Raw genomic sequence first — 22,266 nt, 5'->3', positions numbered from 1 at the left:
TGGGGAGGCCATATCTTCTGGCCAGCCTTTATGATGTTTAATAGTAACTCTCACCAGTTTTAGATGATATTGCCAATGCTGCAAGATGATGGGAATTGCAGTCCCATAACACTGAGGCTGGCAGATGGTGCTCACCCTACAGTTACATGGTGATAAGTGGAAATTCAACACACATAGATGCTATGCTTGGATCCATTTGCTACATTTCCATTAGCCATGCTATTGAGAAAACCAAGATCTACACAGGACAGAAAACATTATAAGGCTTGAGAGTTCACTAATACAGGATTTCTGTAAACTAGAGTGAAGGTGTGTGAGAGGACCTTCCTTCAAAAGCTCAAGACAGTGGCAAAGCAAAGATCTTTGTGTGTGTACATAAAGTGATCAAATCAGATTTCCACATGTCAGTGTTTGACTTTATTTGATTATGCAGAGGAGGTGATGCTGATCATAGGTCATTTCTGGAAATAAGGAACCCTCTCCTCATAAATCCAAGCTGCCTTCACTGGTGTGGAAGGTTTAATAGTCCCCCCACCCTTTTGCCGTGCCTAGTTTTTAATAGTTTTGTTATCGGACTGGTTCTCTCTCTCCCTCCCCCCGCCCCATTTATTACTGTTAGAACTTATATTAATTAAAGCAGCAGCAACCACAGCCTGTGACCTGTGGACATTTCACCGTGAAATCATGTTTTCACTCATTTTGTGCTCTGATATGGGATGTGTGTTTTCAGGGGAGGAGGTGAATGCAGGTCAATCAGATTCAAAGAACAGACATGAAAACTCACCCTTTTTTATCCTTTAGCATTTCTCTAGTTCTCCAGATTCTGTGGAACGTTTGTGTTTGGATTCCCCATTTCATTATGCTTTTGAGGGCAGGAAAGAATATGTGCATGTGAGAGGTGACCTTGGGGTATATTGCTACATATGTTTGTGTGATGGAAAATGGAAGGCGCAGGATTAAGGGAACCTTGCTTCCTTGGGGCAGAGGATGTTCTCTGTAGAAGGGTTGCAGTTCTGTTATTGTTCATGGGTTCTATTTTGCTTGTGGATTTTTTGGGTGTCAGAATGCAAGGAAGACCTGTTTTGGTTAGATTAGGATGGCACAGGTGAGTTGTTTGCAAAATGGGATAAACTAAAAAGCTGACAGCCATCTGCTTTTCAACACTGAAAGAGTGTGTGCTTCGGGCGGTGGATAACAAAACAAACATTTCTATCATTTAATCATCACTGTCCATTTGGTGTGACCAGAATACGTTTTGCTTAATAAACATAATCATGTGAAGGTCTCAAAAATGTATTTTAAGCATATCATCACTAGCACACTACCAAGGCTCAACAGCACGCACGAGGAATTGTAGTGTGTAGAAATGGGTTGCAACACGTGCTTACATGTGGCTTTATGTGTGCTTTTGATTAGTTCAGTCTTACTCATTGGTATGGCTGGAACAGAGAGCATGGCAGAAGAGCATGGAAAGAACATATGTTGGTGTTTTCATCATGTGTATGTAAATGGGGTGTGTGCTGTATTGTGGATATGAAAAGCACTATGGAGCCAAAAGGTTGGGCATTCAGTTCCTCATTATGCCTCCAGGGAGAAGAGCCAGCCTATATGGCTTTGGGCAAGCTGTACATTCCCAGGATGTCCTCAGAAGAAGGCAATGGTAAACCACTTCTGAGTGCTCACTACCTAGAAACCCCTGAAAAGTCTGAATTGACTTGATGGCACACAAGAATTGTTTTTGTTATATGAGTACCTACTGAGCCATTCCCATTTAATGCTGCAAATATAACTGCATTCTGATCTTTATGGCGTTTGTCCTTACTAGTATGGCCATCTCACCAATCAATTTGGAGATGGCTGGCATCATATATTGGGCTCTTGTCAGGGATGAAACCTGAACTTGGATCTTCTAGTTTCAAGTCCATTTTCCCACACACTGGACTTCGTTGGGTGAAAGGATAAAGGAAATCATGAACCAAAATACTTAATTTGATTAATTCCATCTTCCCCTTCTGGGCTACACTGTGCTGTCATTCTTCTCAATCAGATAGGCATGCCAGTTTTTGAGCAGCTTCTGTGGCTGTACCTTTAATAGCAGTTTGATCTAGACTCAGAGCATTATCACCTGTAAAGGGTTGGTTTCCAAATCTTCACCTTTTGATTTCAGCAGATCAAGCAGTGGCTAAAGGCACATGAGCTGACCAGGCAGGGGTGGTTGTCCTTCTCAGCCACCCTTTAACAATCAGAAGAAAGTTGTGGTGCAAACTTCATCAGGGACTGCTGGAAGAAACTGTGCTACTTTGATTTGGTGTGGATTAGCTACCAATTGATAACTACTAATCACTCTAGAAATTTGACAATCTGCATTACTAGCAGATCGGTTTGCATTCTTTTTGAATGTGTGAGGGAGGAATCTGAATCTGAATTAATAATCACTTGAATATAGAATTAGGGATATTCCCTTTCCCCAATTAATTTAACAAGAGTATAACATTGTGTAGATTGTGTTGGATGCTTTTTATGAGATTTTAACATTTTATTTGGGTGTGTTGGGGTGGACTATCACAGATTTGCTGCTGAATTTCAGTTTTATAAGCACCAAGGGCGGGGCTTATTCTGTGTGTGGTCCCTCAAGTATGAAACCAACCATTTACATTTTTATCTTTTTGGCAATTTGCCCTGAAGTCTTCCTAAGTTGCAGTTTAGTAGTCTGATAATATGTCTAGTCTTGATGATGGCAACATACTAAACCAAGTGAACATTTTTGGAACTTTGGGACTGTTGTCGGTATGCTCACAAAATCATTGCTAGGGTGGGCCTTGCCTCTTCACAAAATGGCTGCCATGGCAGGTGACAAACAATACCAATTTTACGGACAAGCAAACATGGCTATAAGAAAAATAATCTGCCTAAGAACAGAAGTACAAGGCTGAGGTGGGAGTTTGAGTTATGAAGGATAAAACTCTACTTCTAAATCCATAGTTTTCTGCTCCAGCACGGAAGGGAAAGCAGTGAGGCTCAGAGACCATATAAGGACTTAATCACACCTGGCAAGAGAACCCCAGTTATACTGATTTAGCCGTTTTTTAGATTGTTTCATAAATTTCTGTGCACATGATGCACAGCCAAGATTGACTCATTTGTCTGATTATTTCAGCAGTTTATTTCTGGTTTATTTCCACCTCAATGAGAGTGGTTTTAAATTTTATCAATGATGTATCAATTTGGTCCTTACTGGTATAGCACATATGCACGTTCCTATTGATTATTTTCCATTCTCAGTCCCTGGGGAAGGTGGCCGCCATAATTGCCATGCAATTTAACTCCCCCCCCCACTGCCAATATATTGTTATATTGCTAAATCGAAGTCTACAGTTTTACAGGGAGAATCCCGGCATGGATTGACCTTTGTGTGCCATTTGCCTTGTTTACTGCTTGATGAATACAGGCATGATGGGCAATGAATTACTTCCAGAGTTGCAAGCACTACATATCAAACATTCCTGAACAGTAATCCCTTTCTGCCGTATCATTGTATCAATTAGGGTTTTTAAAAAAAATAAAACTAGGGGCAGCACTGCCTGAAGAAACATCAAAGAAAATAAATTGATTCCATGGTGTAGTTGGCAATAATGTTTCAAATAGGAAGAAATGAACCAATATCGTTACAACCATTGAGAGTGTTCCCACCGATATATATACCACGTGACCACAAAAATAAATGTACCAGTACAACAGAGGTATGGAAAGAATCAGTATAACTGGGATTCTTTTGACAGGTGTGATTAGGCCCAAACCGAGCTATAAGGCAGAGACGAGGTATGAAGTTCAAATGCCAAATCATGTATTTGTTTGCTTCAAAGTGCCCACAAATACACGTTTCACAGAAAGCAAATGGGTGATGGATAAAGAAACATTTATGGTCACCTTCTACAGTTAAAGCACACATGTACCACATAGTTGAACCTTCCCCTGACCAGAAAACACCAGGCAAAACACACTGCTTTATAGGTAAAGCTACTCCAAGGAAGCCAATGATCCAGCTAAAAACACACACAAAACAGACAGAGCATCTCTTACTCCACCCTAACTTCTTGAGCTTGCCTCATTCATGTTCCCATAGTTGGGTATGCATTAAAACGAAGCATACTGAACAGCAAGCACACTGAATGGCCAATTCCAGCCAGAAATTTTATTTTCTAAGAATGTCTCTGGGGCCCAGCGGCATTGCAAGAAATAAAGATTGTAGTGGAGGCTGGTGCTTTGCTTTGCAGCAAGTCAGCCTCCCAGTTTTAAAGACCCTTTAACCACAGAAGGGCTCAGGGAGCCTGGTAGGCTCCAAGCAAGGTGTCAGTGAGCCCACTGATACCCATTGGGCACTATGTGGAGGATCCCAGGATTAGATCTATTTATGCCTGAAGAAACAGTTTACAGGGTTATTACTAAAAATGACTGGAATTTTTTTAGCAAAGTTATAATTTTCTGTTCTGTGGAACTAGTTCAGCTGTGAGAAGTGGCAGACTAGCAGTGTATGAGGGATGCTTCACTCCAATTCTAAAAACAAAGCTTTTGCAAAGAGGGAATTTGTATGCCTGGAAGTTCCTTGTTAAACACTGACCTTAATGGAAATTCCCCTAACATCCAGATGACATTCATCTTATCCCACTGGGTACAGGTATATATAGTTCCTTTCCCATAAATTATTTAGCCTTTCTGTCTCTCCTAAATCCCTTGGTATATTTTGGGCTGCTTGGATGGTGGTGTTTAGTTTTATAGTGCTGCCCTTCGCACCATAAAGTTTGTTCTTGTTCTCTTTTTGTCAAAGGGGATGAGCAGTGTAGTGCTAAGGTGCTTCTCCAATCACCAATACATAGCACTGGCAAAAAAGGGGGTAGAGGGTGGGGAAATAGAGAAAGTGAAAGCTAAGGAGGTTGCCAAAGTGACACAACAGCAACACCTCCTGGAAGCTAGCACTGATGGCAGGGGAGGGGGGATTCTGGCTGAAGAAAGGGAGAGGGTCATGGCGAGAGAAGGACTCTGGGGGAGCCTGCCACTGCCCTTCCAGTTCAGTACACAGAGGGTCAATTTGTAAGGATGGAAATAGTCTGGATTTGAATACTGTTAAATCTCTTGCTGTTTCAGAATAGGGTGATTAAAAGTGTGTATGTGCAAGGAGTCAGAAGGAGGTGATGCAAGGTGATTGATGGGCCACAGAATTTGGCAGAAGATTTGTGATGCCGAATGACATGGAGAGATGCTACTGGAATGTCTAAAATGGAGAGGCAGGATAGGTGCAGCACACAGGAGAAGCATGCTTACACCTTCTTGCCATAACAGTGGTGATAATGAAACTTAACATCAGCTGCAGACTTGACATGGGATGTTTCTCTTCCACAAACTTCTGTAGGATGGGGATAGGACTTAAAAATAGCTATCCCTGTGCCAACTGCTCTGCCCACACACTGCCATAATGGAGCAGAGGCCCCTGTGTTACACAGTATGCTGGAGGAGCTTGGGATAGTTTCCTTTTTGTGTGTCCACTCCAAAAACCCCCCAGCCAACCTGGTCATTTTCTCTGGATCAGCATATCGCCTGTGGATGGGCCCCTTCTCTCTAGTTGTTCAGGACTGATCATCTGCTAAAGAAATACTGTACTGGGATTGTGGACAACAGCATGTTGGTTGGGGATGGCTGTTGGGGGTCATAGCCCTCAATCTTCTTGCAGTCTGGGGCCAAATACTTCATGTTGCTCCTTAGTTGGTGCCTGTGTTTCGCTGGCAGCTGCAGTGGGGGTGGTGAGCAGGAGGCCGATCAGCTGCTTCTATGTGGGTGCACCATAGAGAGCGAAGGAGGATAGAGATCCCAAGCTAGCAGCTGAACAGCTGTTACTCTTTCAGACATCATCCTCTGAAAGTTCCTGTGCCCACCTACAGAAAGGAGAGGGCTGCTTATGCTTTGTTTCCCTTGGCATTTTATGAAAAAAGAGATGGCAAGCACTTAACATTTCAGAAAATTAAGAATAAGCCCCCCCCAACCACCTCATAGGAAACCACACACCCCAGATGATAGGGTGCACATGGCAGAGCTTGGAAACGTTGTTATTAGTACTGTGTTAATATTGAACAAAGAAAGAAAAATTATCTTGTTAGCCTTAACTGTTCAGAACCTTGTAAAATTAATTTGTTGATTGATTTGTTGAGTTTTCTCAATTAATTTGTTAATTGGCTTAAAACAATTTAGAATTAATAATAACAATAAGGAACACACTGAAGTGACAAGAAAATATTATTGTGGTTCAATGATGAACGTAACAAATGCTAACATAGTTGTTGAATGTTTTAATAAATTAAGGGAGGTGCATTTTAAAAAAAACCTCTGAATTCTTTGCAAGTTCTGCAGTCCGACTCCATGTCTTGTACACGTAGCACTCACAAGGAGGTACTCTGGCAAGGGGAACTTTGGAGAAAGAGTGTTTGGTACAAAACAGCCTGTCTCTAAAGTACAGATGGCAATTTGAGTAGACCCTTGATGGTTCTTTGCCTAGAACATTTAAAAGTGCCTTGCACTGGAGATTTCCTTGTGCAGACGCTGAATGGGAACTTCCACTCCATTGCTTCAACTGAGAAGGCTAGACCAGAACATACAGGTAAGCAAATGTAAAATACGTTTCCTGTAATTGAGTTCCTGCCAGGGCCGGGCTGTGGATACCCATGAATAGCAATCTGAGACACACTAGAAACCACATAAATAACGTTATGGACCAGGGATCATATAAGGAATGAAGGACTAAGTCACAGGCAGAATCAAACTTGGATCAAAAAAGAAACCAGTGGACAAGACCAAATAATAATCACTAACCCAGGAAGACAGTTTTGCGCAAGCAAGAGTCAGCTAAGAGAAGAAGACATTTATGCTTCTTCCTGTACAGGAATATGAGGTAATCAAACTGAGTAGGTAAAAAAATCAGTCTAGTGCAGGAAATTACTTTACTGAGAATGCAGTTCCCTAATTCATTGCTTAGGACAATTATGTCCAGGAAACAGGAATTCTACATCAGCTCTCCAAAACAGCTGAGGTACAATTCCCATCATCCCCAGTCCACTCAATGTGTATTTTTTATTATTATTTAATGGTGAGAGTAGTAGTTGAACATGTTTGCAGTGTGCTGCATTACAGACGCCTGATATGTGCAGTCACTGTGTGTTGTCAGGACTGTACTGCTAGAATACAGGATCTTTTCCTTCAACAGCCAGGACAGTGACTTTGACATAGAGGAGCTACTCACACCCAGCTGTAGTGATGCTTTCAGTGGACAAAGGCCAGGCCATTCTAGAATAGCCAGGTGCGACACAGGAAAAAGTCCTTGCATCTTTTATATTCATCCATGAAAGGAAATGGAGATGTAGCTTTCCTGCAAGGTACACTTGCAGAAATTATCCTCTTAAAGCTACACTCTTCTGTACTACTCTTAACATTGCAGGAGCTCGGTCATGTTTTACACTTGGCCACTTTGCTCCATTCTTACCCCTTCTGTTACCGGTCAAGCACTCACAAGTGCTTTTTCTTTGCAAGATCACAGCCTGGATACATGGAGCGAAGGAAACTGACACACAGATCCATCCATTTTGGCTGCAGCTGCAGAGGGGGAAGGAATATGTATGCACAAAATCATTGCACTGGATGAGGGTAGGCAGATTGTGGCATGGGCACAGTCCAGGCATGTAGGTAGAACTCCTCCTTCTCTCTGTGGCCCTCTCACAAAGCAGAGTTTCATTTGAAGACTGCTGCTCCTTATTCTCCATGCCTCTCCTTCCTCTTCTCCATAGGCCACTCTTCTAAAGATACAGGATCTGCCCCAGATCCTTGCAAACCAGAAGGGAGGCTCAGCTGATGAGTACCAGCAATGACTGTCACTCTGCAGGATTACTCCAGGCAGGCTCATCTACCATTGGGAGGTCTGTGACAAGCAGTTACCAAAGAGGGATGCCAGGATGTTCTTACTGCAGAGCTAGGACCATCTGCTTACTTGCTGTCTGATGAGTCACTATCTGAGGCACAGGAACCCTGCTGGAATAACTGGTTGGCAAGCCTCTTGACATCTTGAGAGATGAACAATAAAAGCTATGATTCTTCCATGGTTGTTGTGATTGTTGATTTTGTGATGGTGGTTATTTTCCTGGGAACTGATATGTAAGGATTAATTTCCCACCTCTTAATATGCTCTGGCCAGTTGGCCTTACAAGGAGTCTCTGAGGAGGCAGCCATGAGGGCTTGATGGGGTCAGGGCCAGGGGTTCTGTCCCATCCAGTGTTCCTGAATTGTGAAAGGTTTCACAAGGGGAACTGATGCAGCAGCTGGAGAGGAAACAAGGCCTGTTCAAATGCTAGCTGGAAAAGTTGGTCTGTTGGGCAAAATAGCTGGGTCATATGAGTTACATATGAATGGACCAAAAGGTCTGGTAACCCTGAGCAGTGAGAGATATAGTATTTGTCCAGGCATCAGTTCCTTATGACTCAAGTGTACCTGGGTATGGAGGACCTTATTCTCTGTCCTGGTATGTGCCTGTATCCAGGATTCAGTCCCAAGTTATAAAATGTAAGGTCATCAGCCAGGCATGAGCTCTTTCTGCAATTCTTCCCCGCCCCAGTACTTATTGTAGCAATGTGATGTGCACTGTTCTACTCAGTGCTATGGGATGGCTACAGTGATGTCTTTAGACTCAGGGGACTGGGTTCAAATGCTGGCTCAGCCGTGGAAGCTCACTGGGGGAGTGGAACTGCTAAAGCCTCTCCTTAAATATCTCACTTACTTTGAAAGCCCAATTAGGTTCACTATAAGTCGGTTACAGCTTGACGGCATAAGATAAGATTGTGCAAGCAGAAGGATAAAGGGCTTATAATGTGTCTTATTCCTGTTTCTTGTGGTGGATGTGCATGCATGCATGTATGTATGTATGCATGTATGCATGTATGTATGCATGTATGTATGCATGTGTGTGTGTGTGTGTGTGTGTGTGTGTGTGTAATAGGGTCCTATCAATGCTCTGTCTCTAACATGCTTATTTTTAGCCAAGTGTGTAAAGGGTTAGAGGACATATTGCCCTATCCTGCCTTTATGGGGCTGCAAATCTGTTCTTCCCAACACTATGCCTTATACATTGTGTTGCTCCAAGCTACTGCTGTGAAGTCTGTATTTGCAGCAGTTTCTCTTGCTGTATGTCCAAGGCCCTGCATTTGGCTACTTAAAAACAGAGTTTCTGGATAGGTCTTGATCCCTCACCCCAGGAGTGGTACATGTGTTCCCTGCAGAACTCCTCAATTTTTGGTGAGTCATGGTGGTGCTACATTGTATGACTTCTTCTTTCTTCCCCTGGCAGAGACTATGCTCTGAAATGGTGTTTGTGAGTAGCATAAGGGATTTAAACATCACCCTGAAGGGAAGAACTGGAGGTGCCATATTAATGTATTGAATAAATACTGTGATTTGGGTTCGTATGCAGGGGACGTTCTTATTGCAAGTTCACTGGTTTCCTGCGTGTAAGGGTGTGATGGCCAGCATAGTCCATAACATGTGGGCTTTGCTGTGCTTTGAGGAATTTGGGTGGCATACCTGCCGTTTTAAACCGTTTTCACATGTTTTGCATTGTGAACTTTCTGTTATCATTCCGGGATGACGAGATTCAGGATACAGATGGGAGCAGATGTGCCAGAACTGTGGCACTACGTCTATCCTTGTCTACTAAATTGATGTATAAAGAGGCTTGGCAACCCTCCTTCCTAGATAGTAGCCTAAAAATGTTGGGCCTGTGAGGAGCTCAGAGATAATTCCATTGTTAGACAACAAAAATACTCAGGTTTCTTGGGGCAAAGCAGTCACGCTTGCACCAGCTTAATTTTATAGCAAGGTCATGTCTGCCATGCTCAAACTTGGACTCAATGCAATATTGCAAATAAACCCATAGATATGAAGAGCCTCCAAGGTATTTTTCTGCTTCACATGTATTCATTTTTGGCACATTGAGGTCTTCAATGGAATCAAAATGGAAATAACTACGGGATTAGAGCAAAAAGGAACCAGCTCTCTCACTAGTTTCATTTGCTAAATAGCTCAAGGGGTTTAGTCTCTGGCTACAGAGGCAAGGGGTGGGAGTTCGGTTCCTCACTGTGCCTCCTGGACAGGGGCTGGACTCAATGGTCTGGAGTTCTAAGATGATGATGTGGATGATGATGATATCTACAAACAATTCATGTTCAGCACAGTTTACCAGTCAGTAGCAGTTCCCAAATCTTTAAATGTCTTAAACTGTGGTTCGAGCTGCAGGCACTTGCAAGGTAATGCTTTTCACAGGTAAAGGTTCACCTGCTTCAAATCAAGTGGCTTTTGTGGGTTTGAAGAGCTGGTAAGGACATTCTTTGGTGGTCAGTACTCCAAGGGTTTTCCGGTGTGGTGTAGTGGACAGAGTGATGGACATAGGTAGGACTCTGGAAACCCAGAGTTCAAATTCCTAATCAGCCATGGAAACTCACTTTGTGTGTGCAACTGGTATAACCATGTCTTAAATATCTCTTTGAAAGCCCTATTAGGGTCGCTATAAGTTGGTTCCAAAAGGACAGCGCAAAATACAGAAACACACGCCAAGGGGTTTTCCTTGTGTGGTTAGATCCAACATGAGACCACAATGTTCCTATGAACTGGCATACATACAGTAGGTAGCCATGGATAGGGGAGATTTTTATTTTATTTTCATTTACTGTTGGACTATCCAGTTCCTACAACCCTAGAATGTGCTGAGCAGCTTGATGGTGAAATATCAACATTTCTGAAGCTTATGATGCATTTTCAGGAAGAAAGAAAGGCATGTACCTTTTAGATTTATTGTGTAAAAACAGGTACAGTATACGTTTGATAAATATGCACAGAAGCATTTTTCTCAATAGCAAAATGTATAAAATATCTACAGTTGTGAAATACATACAAATTACAAGCCCTGTGGTGCAGTGGTTAAACTGCAGTACTGCAGTCAAGCCTCTGTTCACGACCTGAGTTTGTTCCCAATGGGTTCAGGTAGTGGCTCAAGGTTGACTCAGCCTTCCATCCTTCCAAGGTCAGTAAAATGAGTACCCAGCTTGTGGTGGTGGTGGTGGGCAAAGTGTTCCTTGCATGAAACAATAACAATAGTAATAGTATGTACATTTTGAAAATTGCACAGATGCCTGAATGAATTTCTGTTCAGGATGAAGTTTTGGAAGAGGTAGCCACGTTATGCAAGCATATCAGGCAAAATCCAACGGGAGGGAAAAAACATAAAGAAAACAGAAAAAGAAAAAATATAAATACATGTGGCACCTTAAAGTCTAACAATTATATTTTAATGTGAGCTTACTTTATTTTAATGTGATCTTTTGTGGATCACATCCACTTCTTTGGACATATGGAATAAAACAAAATACAAGATGAAATACCAAATTCACAAATAAAACATTCAGGAAGAAATGGGTTTACAAGTGGGTGCAAACCCAAGCTAAAATGAGCTTGCAGATGGTGGGAAACAGTACACTGTTTTGAGGTTGACTGATTAGCCCATTCCTAAGGGCTGACACAATTTATCACCTTAAGATATGATAGCAGAAGCAGGAGCTGTAAGTGTCCCTTGAGCCTCTGATGGCCATACAGGTAATATAGGTATAGAGGTTCTTTAGAGGCCTATTGCTGATATAGTTGCCAGCTTCAATAAAAGACAAGGTCATAATATGTAGAAAAAAACTCTAGAGAATGTGATGTGAAGAGAAGCTTGATTTGATGGAAAACCTTCCTCCTACACAACCATTAAATGAACAAGAGCCTAGTCCTCTATTAAAGCCGACAATTTTAGCTTCAACATCTATAGAATAGTGGTAGGGTGTGAGAAAATGCTTCGCAGGAATCTGGACTTGTCATTTATGGTCTTATGCAATAGACGTTCACCATCTTACTGTGCATTTGCCACATGGTAAGGAATGTGACCCAAATTCTCTCTGCTGGGAGCTGCTGCAGAACTTGCATGGTAATTTTGGTCATGCTTTTAACACAGAGCCACCTGGCAGGGGACCTCCCAAGCAAGGGAAATGGAGCCCACTAACAATCTGCTGTGGCTAGCACATGATAACGCTCCCGACGCTTCTCTCCCACCCTTGCAGGGAGCAAAAACAAAAAACAAAAAACAGGTTTAACGAGCCCCAGATGGGCCTCCAAACTTGAGAAGGGGGTGGGTGACCTGAGTTTGTCTCAAACCTAAACATGAGTTGTGCAGGCCTGCATCAAACAGACACTCTTTAGCCCAATGTGGAATGATGGCCATGATCTTAAGCAAGAGGGAGTTCTCTGGCTGAGGAACAGGCCAATTCCGTCTAGGTAGATGGGCAAACTGTGATCCAGCTGGAGCACAGGACAATTACCTTGTTCTTCCACCTTTGATCAAGGACTGTCATTAGTGAGTTACAACCACCTTTGCATCTCCCCTCAAATTGAGTCATTAGAACTCAGGAGTCCCTATTTTTAAAACCGCCAAAGGGAGCATTTAGCTGTGTAATTAAAGCCTTCTTGTCTATTAACTTGCATCTCCCTTTCTCTCCCTCTCTGTTCACCTGGACTGGTTACTTGCTAGACTGTTTACAGATGGGGTGGTTGGAAGAAGGCTGGGAGTATTTAGACACAGGGACATGGGCTGGGCTTCTCCCTTTTTTACAAAGCAGAGATAAGGATCCGAATCAAACCACAAAGCTGATTGCCGGGTAGCAGGTTGATTTTAAAAAAAAAGAAGTATAGAGAGCAATTTAGACTAAAAGAGATCATTGAGACCAAGTGCAGATCTGTGTGTGCCTGTCAATGCCCAAAATGCACAGGTTAAAAACAACCCTGAAGGAAGCTGGCAGTCGTTCACACATCTGAGAAATACCAGAAACTGTGGACTGTTAGTGGATGTTTGAGCATTTACCAGAAGGTGATTGCCAGCAATATCTGGCAATAGTTAATACTGTACTGACCATGTCTTAGACTGTGGTCACATGAGCAATTTGAATTGGTTTCTGTTCAGGCTTTTTAAAAATCAGGTTCGAGTCATGTGGTATTTAAACAGATGACTATGTTCACATGTACTGAATGGAAATCAGTTTATTTATGGTGAAATCAACTCACCTCCACAAAACCACATTATTGATTTTGGAAGCAAAGTATTTTAAAAAGCTCCGACCAGCCAGTTGGAAGAACAACAACAAAAAACCTCAGAAATCAGTTTCAGCCTGGTGTTATGTGAACAATAAAATCTAAATTGATTTAAATGATGCTTGAATGTGGTTCGTGTTGCCAGGGTGACCACAGCTTCAGGCTGCAGTCTATGGTTAGTGTCTACCTCTGAATGTTCAGACGTTCACCAGATACATAAAGGACTGCCAATTTTCCCTCATACTTTTCAACATTACCTTCATTTTGGATACTTGTTGTTATGTGCCATCAAGTTGCTTCAAGTTGTAGCGACCCTAGTAGGGTTTTTGAGAGGTAAGAGATGTTCAAGAGTGGCTTGTCATTGGCACTGCCCCACCCTCTGTCAGGTTTCCATGGCCAAGTGAGAATTTGTGCTCAGGTCATCTGACTCCTAGTTTGACATGCTGTCCGCTGAACCAGACTGGCTCTGACATTCACTGTTAACTCAGATGTTAAAGTTAGGCAACGTGCTTTCCTCAGAATAGCCACCAGAGTATGTTTTAACCAGGGCTTGTTTTGGATCATAGTTCCCAGTTTCCCTGGTCCACATGGCCACTAGCAATATTTGGCTGGAAATTCTAGGTGCTGTAGTCGAAACAAAACAAAACCAAAAAAAGGGGGAGGGCAAGCTCTGGATTTCAAATGGAGCAATGTAACTTCCAAGGATATTCAAAATTAAGTTTTAGTCATGCACTCTAGTGGCCTGCTGGAAGTCAACCAACGTTTTTCTTCTCTAAGTCTTTACTTTTGTTCTCTTTGCGCTTCTCTGCCTTTACGTGAAATATCAGGACTAATAACAAATAGAAATGGAACATATGTCAGAAGATTAAGGCTACCTTCCCGTATACCCTAACCGGTATGTGCTGTTGAAATACCTGGGAATTATTTCTAAATAAGATTGCAACGTAAGACTATTTTCTGGTGGGTGGGGGCAAATTTTCAAAAAAGCATTCAAATTCAAGATGGTCATCAGTTGGAAAGGGAATTACTTTCCCCATAGGTAAGATTGCTTAAGATCTCTTGCATCAAGTTTTTCTTCTCTTACATTTTATACATCCTATTTTTAGATGGCTATTTGTGATTTGCTATTTCCCACATGGCTTAGACTGTTGCTGCTATGTTGGCCACCTACAAGGAATGATGTAGGCCACCCACAAGGACAAATCTAGTTGCCATAATGAGATGCAAACGCTGAATGCAAATTGCATTGTAATGGCAGCCTGGTGGTCTTTGCTTGGGGAGAAAGATGGCTGGGAGATGTGGCGGTAGGAGTGGTACACACACCTTTTTTTACCTGCCATCTTCCAAATAAAATTGCCACTAACTGGTTTCTTCCTTTATGGAATTTGATTTGGGGGTGGCATATGCACTGGGTGGAAAAATGGCAAGTGGGGAAAACATTGGGGGTGCCCCCCTTGCACTGCTATATTTTTATTTGTGATAGCTGCCTCCTCAAAATGCCTTTCTTCTACATGGATTGTTAGCCAACTTTTGACCATATGATGTAATATTTATATTATATTTCATATAATATGTAGTATTGGCCTGAGTAGACTTTAGGTGGTGATCTTTTACCAGGGCCCCCTAATATAAACTAACTAACTAACTAACAAAAACAATTCCAGGAACATTTTTTGAGTTTTCAGAATTCTTCATGTTAAAATGCATTGGTCAGAGTAAATGGGTGGGATATTTCTGAGTTTATGCTTTCCAGGTCTGATTATTTCTGAGGCAACAAGAGAAACAAGACCATGATTTATTCATCTTTATGTGGCTGCCCTGCTGGATGGACTCATGGGACATCTTTGCACATATTGGCCTTGCAAGAGAGCTTGGCCAGATATGTGCATCACAGTAAACCTGGGGTTCATTGGAAACCCTGGTTTACTGTGGATGAGCCAGCATCTGGACTCCCACTGTCTAATTGCTTCTGCTACAAACGGTTTTGGTCTTTGGTTTGTTTAGTGTGATGTGCTAACTCAACAGCAGCTGTCTCTCTGGTTTATCTCTCCACAGACAAGCAAGCCAAATAATCTTACAACAAACAGTGGATTATTTTTCTGGCTTGATAGAGGAGATACAAGCCAGAGACCTGCATCCTACTGGATTTGTATTTCGCAGTAAACAAACTTTAGACAGAGATATCTACTCCCATTCTGGTAGGGACAAAGCAGCATCTGAGAACTATGGGGTGTGAGTGAAGGGAATGGAAAGGGAAAGGGAAAGCTCTAACTCATGCAAAGTATCCTACCAGCAGGGTTATACCCTATGTTAGTGTTGCAGGCATATTGTAATATAGATGTTGGTGATCTGGTTGTTTTAACCACATGAATATCTGGAGCTAGAGCAGAATATGGCTTTGTGTCTCTTCTAGACTTTGAATGGAACCTGCCTTATGACCCATTGCAATGAGAAGATCATTATTTAGAGGAAGAAGCTACTATCCAACATAGGTGCCTTGCATGCAGATTGATGTTTTACACTTGTCTTGCTTTTCTGAATATCCATCTGTGTATGGAAGAAAAGTGCTGCAGATGTATGCCAGAAGTGTGAAAAAGAGTGCCATGGAAGTATGCAATGCAGTCAGGCATTTGTGAGTTGGTCTTCTGTACCTTTGAAGATCTTTGAATATAAACAACCATCATTTGAGGATGGAAGCAGAATGTATTTATTCAGGAGATGTGCGTTTTACAAAAACCTTTCTGTTTGGGGCCTGGACCACTAGGACCAGCAGTGGACAGATACAGTCATAGCCAAAAATATTGGCACCCTTGCAATTCTGTCAGAAAATGCAACCCTTCTCTCAGAAAATTGTTGCAGTTGCAAATGTTGTGGTACTCACATGTTCATTTCTTTGGTTTGCGTTGGAACAACACACACACACACACACACACAAAAACAGAGAAGAAAAGTCAAATCTGATACAATCCCACACAGAAACCCAAAAATGCACTGGCCAAAATTATTGGCACCCTTAACTTAATATTTGGTCGCACCCCCTTTGAAAAAAATAATGGAAATCAATTGCTTCCAATAACCATGAATAAGTTTCTTACACCTCTCTACTGGAATTTTGGACCACTCTTCTTTTGCAGACTGCTCCAGGGCCTTCAGATTTGAAGGATACCATCTCCCAACTCCTGTTTTGAGATCTCTCCATGGGTGTTCTATGGGATTCAGATCTGGACTCATTGCTGGCCATTTCAGAACTCTCCAGCGCTTTGTAAACATTTCTGAGTGCTTTTTGAAGTGTGTTTTGGGTCATTGTCCTGCTGGAAGATCCATGATCTCTGGTGGAGAAGCAGCTTTCTGACATTGGCCATTACGTTGCACCCCAGCATTCTTTGGTAATCATCAGATTTCATGATACCGTTCACACAGTCAAGGCATCCAGTGCCAGAAGCAGCAAAGCAACCCCAAAACATCTTTGAACCTCCACCATGTTTGACTCTAGGGACTGTGTTGTTTTCTTTGAATGCCTCATTTCTTTTTCTGCAAACTGTGCCATGATGTACTTGACCAAAAAGCTCTTCTTTTGTCTCATCTGTCCACATTACGTTCTCCCAGAAAGATTGTGGTTTTCTCACATAAGTTTTGGCATACTCCAGTCTTGCTTTTTTATACCTTTGTGTCAGCAGTGCTGTCCTCCTGGGTCTCCTTCCATAGCGTCTCTTTTCATTCAGATGGCGACGGATAGTGCGAGCAGCACCCTGTGCCTGCAGATCAGCTTGAATTTGTTGGGAAGTTAATCTGGGTTCTGTATCCAACATTCCAACACCCCTTCTTTGTAATTTTTCAGTAATTTTGTTCTTCTGTCCACATCCAGGGAGGTTAGCTACAGTGCCATGGTCTGTAAACCTCTTGATGATATTGCGCACAGTGGAAGCAGGAACATTAATATCTCTGGAGATGGACTTGTACCCTTGAGATTGTTGATGTTTTTCCACATTTTTTTTTCTCTCAAATCCACAGACAACTATTTACACTTCATTTTTTTCTTCATGCACAGTGTCACACACAACACAAAGTTTGAGTCAACTTTTCTCCATCTTAACTGGTTGCAAGTGTCGTTACTATATTGCCGACACCTCTTACTTGTGACAGGTGTGTCTAAATACAAATTAAAGGAGCATTACACGCTTGAAAAGCAATTATTTCTTACAATTTAGACAGGGTGCCAATAACTGTGGCCAGTGCATTTTTGGGTTTCTGTGTGGCATTGTATCAGATTTGACTTTTCTTCTCTGTTTTTTTTTTGTGTGTGTTGTTCCAATGCAAAACCAAAGAAGTGAACATGTGAGTACCAAAACATTTGCAATTGCAACAATTTTCTGAGAGAAGGGTTGCATTTTCTGACAGAATTGCAAGGGTACCAATGCTTTTGACCATGACTGTATGATACTGGGTTCATTATAGAAGTGTAGAAGATCAGCACTGTGGTGACTCTTTCAAAAAGTAAAGCAAAGCAAAGCAAAGCAAAGTGTGCTGCTTATATACCGCCCCATAGCGCTTCAAGCACTCTCTGGGCGGTTTACAATTTAATTATGCAGGCTACACATTGCCCCCCAGCGAGCTGGGTACTCATTTTACTGACCTCGGAAGGATAGAAGGCTGAGTCAACCTTGAGCCGGCTACTTGGGATTTGAACCCCAGGTCGTGAGCACAGTTTTAGCTGCAGTACAGCGGTTTAACCACTGCGCCACGAGGCTCTTATAACGTTAATGTGCCACTAATAGGGATGGACAAATCCGTTAGGCTTGCTTTTGCTTAGATTCCTCCACTTTTAGTATGTGCCTTTCTATGTTCCACACTGGGCTGTATTTTCCCCCCAGTTTACATAAAAAATTATATTTACATGTGTGTTTTTCAGAATATATACATATTATGTAAGCATTTTCCCTTATCCTTTTTTTCCCCTCCAGATTTACACTGCCGCTCTATTTTGCGAATGGCATCGAGACTTGTATGGATTTATGCTGCTATTAGACTTGTCAGTAAAACTTAAGAATCTTTCTAAACCAAGGAAAAATTATTCATGGGAAACAATTGCAAAACACTATAGTCATGAACAAGTTTGCTATTTTGCATTGCTTAATCTAACGAAATATGGTAGACAATATGGAAAGTTCTCCACCAGTGGGGAAACTCTTTGGTGGGGAAACTGCAGCTCAAACATTTTCCATTCTGGACTCTCCTACCTTTAGGAGCAGGAAACAGTTATCAAGGAAGATGATAGACACACACTACTGAAAACTTTTCCTGTGACTTTGCAAAGTTAGTTTCAAACATAAGTCATAGTAGGTATGTTTGTTCTCTGTGCAGCTTTTAAATCTTCTGTCTCTTGGAATATGCCGGAATTAATACAGTCGGGAGGATATGGTGATGATGTTGTTGATCATCTGCGTTTTTTTTTACTTTCCCAGCTCCTTCTCCAATGAAATCCTGGGGCTGAAGTTGCCACTGGAGCCTGTGCTTAATGCCAACACAGTCTGCCTGACATTGCCTGGCCTAACCCGGCGACAGATGGAGGTGTGTGTGCGGAATCCTGATGTGACGGCCTCTGCCATTCAAGGTATCCAGATTGCTATCCATGAGTGTCAGCACCAGTTCCGTGATCAGCGCTGGAATTGCTCCAGCCTGGAGACCAAGAACAAGATACCTTATGAAAGCATCATCTTCAGCAGAGGTGAGAGGCCATCTCTCTTTTGAAATCCCTGTAGAAGCAACATTGGGACATCTTAGGGAATGTGAGGCTGACTGGAGACACAATAAGATAAAAGGGATCATTTGAAAAATTGTGGGATGGGGATTTATGATTGAATAAAGGATTATTTCTTTGAAGTCTAAGATAAAGTCAAAATTGTGGGAAATGCTAAGGCTTCTGCACATTTTAATTACTTACTTATTTGTAACGTTTGGATAACAGAATATCCAAATACAGCAACAGTGAAATACATATTAAAAAGGAGCCGATCTACATAAAGAATAAGTGATATAACAATAAAATCATTTAAAAATTGGCCAAGAGATTTTTAGAACGACAGCTAGTTAAGAAAATACTTCAAATAAAAATGGATACAGAAGGGAATGGAAACCTCACCCCCCCCCACAGGCTGATCTTGAAAGTGAAGCTAATTTTCACAAGCATAAAATCCAGTGATCTATCATTATATTTTAAACAGGCCTAAGAAACTACCTTGTAAAAGGAACGTATTCCCATTGCTTATTATAGTGACTTTTTAAAATTATAATTTGTTGTTGTTACTTGTTGCAGTGTTTTAAAAGTGGCCTGTTGTGTTATTACTTCTTTTTTTGTGTAGAGGGGGGAACCCTTAGGTTTGATAAGAAAAGGGCACACAACCTGGCAAATTCCCTTCAAAATGCCTCTAAAAAGTTTAGAAAAAAACTTTAAAACTAACTAGTTAACTTGACTCATTACATCATAAGAGTAATGTAGGTCCCATTCCATTATCCTGGTTTTGAAATGGAATTCCATTAAACCCTCACTGCAAAAAACAGGTGAACTTGTTACAAGGGTCTTTATTTTTAAGCTCTGGGTTTAAATATATACATTCTGAGTATATACACCTAATGTGAAATTAATTTGCATTGTTTGTGGGTATATTCTTCTGCTTCGGCACCTTCCTATATTTCTATAAAGAAATTTCAGCAACCATAAGACACTTGAAGGTCCACAAAGTTTTTCCGGTAGTTGACCAATAAACAAAATTCTACAGTCACAAATATAGCTTGTGAAAGTATGCTTTTGACAGTGTTGGGAAACAGTGGTACTATTTAACTTTATAGAGTTTTCACACATGCCTATAAATTGAGACAGGCTTTTATCTATCTATCTATCTATCTATCTATCTATCTATCTATCTATCTATCTATCTATCTATCTATCTATCTATCTATCTATCTATCTATCTATCTATCTATCTATCTATCTATCTATCTATCTATCTATCTATCTATCTGTCTGTCTGTCTGTCTGTCTGTCTGTCTGTCTGTCTTCGTTTGTTTGTTTGTTCGTTCGTTCATTCATTCATTCATTCATTCATTGGCAGTGTGCAATTGGGATGTCCAAATTCCAAATCTGAATTGTGTCTGTGCTTCTGGTTTGCTTCAGTTTTGGGTCCTTGTGCATCCACAATTCTGTACCAGCCAGTCATGCCACACCCTGTCACTCCCACTTCTCAGTTGTTCCTGTCCCTTCATTATGTCCATCTGATTTTTAAAAATGACTTCATTGGAAATGCACAATCAGGCATGCATGCTTGCATGCAAACCGTGCTGGAGACTGTTCCCTTTCAAAACAGCACAATTATGAATATATGTACATACTTTATCTAGCTTTGCTTTGCAATGGTGGGGTTGATCTTGTCAAACAGCAATGTTTGCAAGCACACAGCATGGAAAAGACTGTGGTTGCCAAGAAGTACAACCCACTATTCCAAGTAAATGTAGATTACAACCACAATCCACCTTGCAGAAATGTAATAAGCATGTAACAGTAACACAGGGAAGTAATTCAGTGTCAGCTGCCTTGAATATCTGTCATAAAACTCTTTCTTTCTGTATAATTTCTTCAGCATCTGATGTGTGTAAAATAAATCAGTGTTTCGTCCTCTCTCCACCATTCAGTCTCTCTTCCAAACAAACATTCAAATTTAATAACCTTTTTTTAAAAAAATCATTTCCCCCTTTTATGTGATCATCATCATATTTTTAAAAGGAGCATGTTGTTTAGGAGATGGAGACTTCCCATTTCATTTCCTCTTCCTAGCTTTCTGATCACTTCTCAAAGTGATGGAGATGAATGGAGAAACTGAGGACCTGGGAAGCTTGCAACTGGAAACAAAACTGCATTACTATATAGAGGACATAAGGATTCTCTGCTTTCCATTGGTGTGCACTAACTGTTAGACCCATCCTCTTGCCGACCCCTTAACTTTTACCATTGTGGCTGAGGCAGATCAGTGCAAGCCTGCTCCTTTGTGCAGGGAAAATGAAACGAAACAAAACCAAATGGGGGACAAAATCCTGGAGTTTTCCAAACATATTATTCGAGGGGGTCAAAAAAATGCAGCATGGAAACTGGCAGTCATTGAACTATGGCAATGTTGTCTGAAAACCAGAGAGAAAGAAAGGGCCCAATCTGATGGCTAAGCAACATAAAGGCACCTGATGAAAATTCCTCTAGGTGATGATGGTGATGATTATGATTATCTGTGATGGTGATGATTATGATTAGCTGTGTAGAGTGCATGATGCATTCATTGTAGGCGCCTGGAGGTATACAGTGCCATAGCTGTTCTCTTGGGCTCAAGGCAAGAAAAGACACGTGGAAGGAAAGGAACTTTAGATAGTTATCAGATGGTTAACCCTAAGAAAGTTGTTCATTACTAACTGAAACAGACATTGCCCATGCACAGGCTTTCATTAATTTGTGGAAGACACTGCTATAGGTCAGAGTCTAGAAGAGTAATTTTTATGGACCAGAGATCCCAACTAGCATGGCCATTCTCTAAGCTCTGCCATTGAGTGTGATTCACAGCCCAAGATCTTTCATTTAGAAGACACTAGATGTCTGTGTGAATGCTAAAATGCCAAGGATTTCTTTTTAGTTGTCTTCTGTTGTTTCCTTACTTCTTTAGGGCATCATTTCACTTTAGTTGCTTAGTTTGACTCTCAGAAACGTATAGCACCCAGTTCTACTTTTCCCCCTAGATTTACTGTGTAAATCTCAATGGAGAAAGCTTGTTTTCTCTTTCTGCTTTTGAGATACTTTCCACAAGTAGCACAAATTATCTCTTGACACTCTCTCTGTGTGTTTCTTGCTGTTATATCCTCCCTATGGTTCTTTCTCTGATGTGCATGTGTGTGTATGCTGAGAAGTTTAGAGACACATACACATGACACCACTTGCTTCTTTACTTCCAAATACAACTGAATCTTGGATTTTCAAATTCAATTGGTTTAATTCTCTCTCTTAAAACAGGTGTTTTTCAGATGTTACCTGTT

General features: G+C 41.4%; 2 protein-coding genes across 3 annotated transcripts in view; one reads left to right on the top strand and one right to left on the bottom strand.

Moving 5' to 3' along the window:
* The window catches only part of LOC144585996 (uncharacterized), a 338,930-nt gene that overhangs the window by 227,286 nt on the left and 89,378 nt on the right, over nucleotides 1–22,266 (bottom strand). The window lies entirely within an intron of this gene.
* The window catches only part of WNT10A (Wnt family member 10A), a 78,629-nt gene that overhangs the window by 17,485 nt on the left and 38,878 nt on the right, over nucleotides 1–22,266 (top strand). For both annotated transcript variants that reach the window (XM_072985316.2, XM_072985315.2), the window contains exon 2: nucleotides 18,663–18,925. In XM_072985316.2, the coding sequence (XP_072841417.2) occupies nucleotides 18,663–18,925 (263 nt within the window). The remainder of the gene's footprint in view (nucleotides 1–18,662; nucleotides 18,926–22,266) is intronic.

Source organism: Pogona vitticeps, chromosome 1 (assembly GCF_051106095.1).
Source record: "Pogona vitticeps strain Pit_001003342236 chromosome 1, PviZW2.1, whole genome shotgun sequence".
Lineage (NCBI taxonomy): Eukaryota > Metazoa > Chordata > Lepidosauria > Squamata > Agamidae > Pogona > Pogona vitticeps.
Note: the sequence above shows the minus strand (reverse complement) of the source record. Positions and strands in the feature narration are given on the sequence as shown.